At 32.4% G+C, this 5,446-nt stretch overlaps 1 protein-coding gene across 1 annotated transcript; it reads left to right on the forward strand.

Moving 5' to 3' along the window:
• LOC134685026 (fatty acid-binding protein, liver-like) lies at positions 1-5,070 on the forward strand. The gene is made up of 4 exons (XM_063544374.1): positions 1-191; positions 2,944-3,119; positions 3,785-3,898; positions 4,565-5,070. The coding sequence occupies exons 1-4, from the start codon at positions 116-118 to the stop codon at positions 4,613-4,615; spliced, it is 417 nt and encodes a 138-aa protein (XP_063400444.1). The 5' UTR covers positions 1-115; the 3' UTR covers positions 4,616-5,070.
• The last annotated feature ends 376 nt before the right edge of the window (positions 5,071-5,446 follow it).

A 5,446-nucleotide genomic window follows, 5' to 3' on the forward strand; every position in this document is an offset into this window, starting at 1 on the left:
TCATCCTTGAAATATTTAAAAGTTTGATATCAAACGTAACGATAAAGATATGTGTTGAACTATCAGACGGGTTATTTAATGAACTAAGCAGTAGACGTTGACACAAAAAATAACCATGGCACAATTTGTTGGGAAATGGAAAACTATCAATTCAACAAGGAAAAACTATGAGGAATACTGTTCAAGTTCAGGTAATTCTATGCTTTGCATGATAGATTTATGTTTATGAATAGGCGACATACGATTGTTAAATATCTGTTTATCCTTCCGAAGTACCTGACATCACGCCTTTTTGATGGTGTTCGTGTTGCTCAGACTGGGTTTCAATGTTGTTATTTGTGTATTATTGTTTGTGTCATAGATATTTTTCAAGCCATAGATTCGTTAGTTTATTTTCTACTTGTGAGTTTGAATTTGACTTTGGCATCTTTTCCCTCTGAAAAAATTAGACAAAAAACTTTGTTAATTTAGTTAAACATTGATAGTTATGCGCCTAGACGTAATCATTTTGGATTATATGTTATTGCTGTCTTAGTTTTCTATGTGATTGGGTTGCCGTCTCATGACGTAAACCCAGATATTATTTTATCCATAAGCGGCATGTAACTAGCTTACAAATTCAATATTAACCAGTAAATAAGCATGGGTTTACTAAAATATAGGACAACATGTGTTAGGATCTTATCGACGAAAGAAAACAAACATTAACTCGCATATTCTATAATACCTTGTACCTATAGATAAAAGTATTTTTACCTAGATATGACATGATTAATATCCCCACTACAACAGATTATAAAAGTTTTTTAAATAGACAAAACTAGCCTTTATAAAATGACTATTAATGTATTTCGAGCCTGCGACTTTATTCACAAAAATGAGACATAGCGTATCTACATTCCCTCGTCGTCTTCGGCGGCTGCGTCTGCGTCCACAAATATTGACGCTGTGGTAAAAGTTTTTAAAATTGAATATCCTTCTTAAATTAACCTGGATTTTCGCCAATCTGAAAAAGAAGCTTGTTTATGGTCATAAAATAGTATTCAGAAGTACATTTTATAAATAAATCCTGTTTTTCCGTATTTTACTCTTTAAAGGAATTATTTTTAGCTCACATGGCCCAAAGGGCCAAGTCCGTCGTTAGCTTTTACAAAAATCTTCTCTGAAACTACTGGGCCAAATTGAACCAAACTTGGCCACAATCATCATTGGGGTATCTAGTTTAAAAAATGTGTCTGGTGACCCCTCAAACCAACCAAGATGGCCGCCATGGCTAAAAATAGAACATAGGGGTAAAATGCAGTTTTTGGCTAATAACTCAAAAACCAAAACATTTAGAGAAAATCTGACATGGAGTAAAATTGTTTATCAGGTCAAGATCTATCTGCCCTGAAATTTTCGGATGAATTAGGCAATCCGTTGTTGGGTTGCTGTCCCTAAATTGGTAATTGTAAGGAAATTTTACTGTTTTTGGTTATTATCTTGAATATTATTATAGATAGATATAAACTGTAAACAGCAATAATGTTCAGCAAAGTAAGATTTACAAAAAACTCAACATTACTGAAATGGTCAATTGACCCCTTTAGGAGTTATTGCCCTTTATAGTCAATTTTTTACCCTCTTACGTAAATCTTACTAATCGTTTTCAAAAATCTTCTGCTCTGAAACTACTGGACTAAATTAATCCAAACTTGGCAACAATCATCTTTGGGGTATTTCAGGAAATTTTGCAGTTTTCGGTTAATATCTTGAATATAATAATAGATAGGGATAAACTACAAACAGCAAAAATGATCAACAAAGTAAGATCTACAAATAAGTCAACATGACCAAAATGGTCAGATGACCTCTTAAGGAATTGTTGCCCTTTATAGTAATTTTTCACAAATTTTTCGTAAATTTTTGAAATCTTTTACAAAAATCTTCTCCTGAAACTACTGGGCCAAATTTCACCATACTTGGCCACAATCATCATTGGGGTATCTTATTTAAAAAAATGTGTGGCTTGACCCGGCCAACCAACCAAGATGACTGTCATGGCTAAATATAGAACATAGGGGTAAAATGTAGATTTTGGCTTATAACTCTGAAACTGAGGCATTTAGAGCAAATCTGACATTGACAGTTTTCATTTGTATGTTTGACTGGGTTTTTGGTTAACTGCCTACAGTGCTTACAGAGCTTTGATTTTTATTATGGGCCCAGTTTTTTAGTTGGTCCAAATCGGGTCCAAAATAATTATATTAAGTATTGTGCAATAGCAAGAATTTCAATTGCAAAGTATTCCACAATAGCAAGAAGTCTTCTATTGCACAGTATTGTGCAATAGCAAGAAATCTTCAATTGCACAGTATTGCGCAATAACAAGAAATATCTAATTGCACAGTATAGTGCAATAGCAAGACATTCTCAATTGCAGAGTTTTGTGCAATAGCAAGAAATATTCAATTGTACAGTATTGTCCCGTTTTCAAATTGGTCTACTTTAAGATCCAAAGGGTCTAAAATTAAACATTATTTGATTTCATCAAAAATATAAAAAAAAGATATGCTGAATCTAACCATGTATTTAGATTTTTAATATTCGGGCCCGGTTATCAAATTGGTCCACATTGAGGTCTAAAGGGTATGAAATTGAACATTATTTGATTTCATAAAAAAAATGAATTCTTGGGGTTCTATAATTTTGTTGCAAATACTTTTAATATTTGATGTTTATTCACTACGACGAGGTAGTTGTTATATTTCAATACTGAAATACTTTATCTTGAGTAAGATTGTATCCAACAACATTATAGTAAAGCTTTTGATCACACAACTTGTCGTTCTTTGGAATTTTCGTTATACCATGATAATACAATGCGATTGATAGATATTTCAAGGTATTAATTTTGATGATTAAAGAAAATTGATCACGATGCTGGCATTTTGTTTTTTGAAGGTATTCCGAAAGATCTAATAGACAAGTACAGAGACGTAGTAACAGTTATGGACATGAAACAGGATGGAGACAAATGGTTAATCACCTATGACACTGGTCTAGGACCTCCACAGTCTTTCACATTTATATTGGGACAAGAATTAGTAACAAAAGATCTTGAAGGCAAAGGTGTAAAGGTAAGTATGTCAAAGTTGCTATATCAATTATTTTACTCCATTCATATTTGGTCTTTGTCAAAGTCGTCACGTCTTCATAAAATATGCGTTTTATAATGCTCATCAACTTATTTGGCCTTCCGTTTGTTTTGATTCTAGTGCCACTAGTTAGACATACAGAGACGCATCACTTAGTACTTGGTTTTTCCGACGTAGTCGGTATAGTTTCGGTTTGTGCCCTTTGAAATTAATAACGCTTAACTATGGCAACAGAATACACATGCTCGAAAATCCTTTCTGTGATTGGACAAAATGCTATCATGGTGGGTGATTCGGTTGTGTTTGAAAAAACGTCTCGAAAATTATATCGTGACTATAAGCAGAAAAACATCTAACAAAAACAGACCAGACGTGGCAGGGTTTTTATACATCCCCGTAAAAAAAGTACATAAGGTACAGATCTGGGAGTACTTGCAGTTACTAACAGTTTATTTAAATCAATATTAACTAGAAAAAAAATATCGGAGACTGAAATATTAGTATACATTCATCGTGCAATGAAAACATTCATCGCACAAAGAAAAACCGTGCTTATGTATATAACAATAATGGTATTTTGGTTTTTGTTAACAATATTTAAATTGTATTTTCAACCTATGCAATTTCTAAACACATCCATTTGGCAGGCTACAGCAACTCTAAGTGAGGATGGCATATGGACTGACAAAACAAGTCATGAAATAATGGGATATAAAGAAACAATCACCACAAAACGAGTTGAAGGAAATAAAATGATTGCTGTAGGTCTTTTCAGTTATTAACACGTATCTGGTAGAACAAAATCCAACTGCATAGTTAAATGTATATATATGCAAATCACTTCAAATTAGAAAACTAAGGGCCTGAATTATGTACGAAACGATAAAAAACATGATAGACAATTGCAGGATTACAGGCGACTGAGAAAGAAAAAAAAACTTATGTTCGTTTAAAAAAACACGTCAACACAAACAAACGGAAAAAAAACCACACTCGGCCGATAGAAGTCAACATATTGCAAGCTTTAAGTTCAATATATATTTTTTAAACACACACCTTTCCCTTTTATTGTTAATATTATTAATTGTTTGTTCTTACAAAAACAAATCTTACAGAAGCTAGAACAGCAGTGCAAAACAATCACCATTTTAACCAATGTCCAAAGAAAATCCATGCACATTTTTAAAAACAATTATATTGCCGGTATTGTTTTACCTTTTCAATAAACTCGTGCTTCTCAGTTTGTTTTGAAATTAGAACTTTTTGAAATATTTCAAGTGAGCGATTTATTTTAGTCCTTCTTATGTGTTTTTCACGTAATGTCTCTGCCATTTAATGAATGTGTTTCACTTAATTCCTGTGCCAATTTATTACTGTTTTTCCTTTATTGCCTATGCCATATTATGAATGTTCTTCATTTTATTTAGTCAACAACATGTGGTGGAGTGTCTATGACCTATGAACTTGAGAAACAGTAACTGATAATCTGCAATAAAACAGTAGTGCCAAAGATTTAGAAACATGCTTCTCGTTTTATTCACTTTTTATGTAAAATAGTTTCTTACACGGATGAAGGAATAAATGACAAACCAATGCTTAACGCTGCTTAATTTCCTACTAGATGTGACCAATATGTTTTTGTTTGGGTCGTTGATTTTGAAATAATAATACACGTTACCAACATCAGCTTTATATAGAATAATAAAATAGACGACTATAACCGTATTGTGAAGTGTTATGCTGTATTCACACACAATCATTACAACGTAATGGAAATGTATTGCAGAAGATTATTGCACTCCAAACTTTTAAAGAGAACTATACTAATAGCTACTCGTGCCTTCGTTCATTGACCTCTCGTCAACGGTTTCCTACCAGCGTTAGAAACAATATCACATTTCAATTTATTAAAATAAACAATTATAAAAAGCTTCATGATTTTTGAATACCTGAATTATTCTTCTTATTACTTTTGCTAGTTTTTTGCTTCAACAAATTCACTGTCCATACAAAAACACCCATGACGAATAAATTGTTAATATGTATTACATTTTATTTGCCGTCCTTATTTTTATCAGTGCATAGTTGAGTCTTAGTTTTATCTAATTGGAATGTACTTGAATTTAAAAGGTTTAAAAAACGTAACGATCACAATGTGTGTTCAACTCTCAGACGGTTTATTTAATGAACTATACAGTAGACGTCGAGACAGAAAATAACCATGGCACAGTTTGTCAGGAAATCGAAAATACAATTCAACAAGAAAAGACAATTTATGTTTATGTACATGGTAGAGAGTAAAATCACAA

Source organism: Mytilus trossulus, chromosome 9 (assembly GCF_036588685.1).
Source record: "Mytilus trossulus isolate FHL-02 chromosome 9, PNRI_Mtr1.1.1.hap1, whole genome shotgun sequence".
NCBI lineage: Eukaryota > Metazoa > Mollusca > Bivalvia > Mytilida > Mytilidae > Mytilus > Mytilus trossulus.

What these genes read in the sequence shown, in the direction of transcription:
- LOC134685026 (XM_063544374.1), top strand. Translation starts at nt 116, where the DNA reads ATGGCACAATTTGTTGGGAAATGGAAAACTATCAATTCAACAAGGAAA. An exon ending in TTGAAGGCAAAGGTGTAAAG is followed by an intron (nt 3,120 to 3,784) that starts GTAAGTATGTCA and finishes TCCATTTGGCAG; the next exon opens with GCTACAGCAACTCTAAGTGA. An exon ending in AAGGAAATAAAATGATTGCT is followed by an intron (nt 3,899 to 4,564) that starts GTAGGTCTTTTC and finishes CATTTTATTTAG; the next exon opens with TCAACAACATGTGGTGGAGT.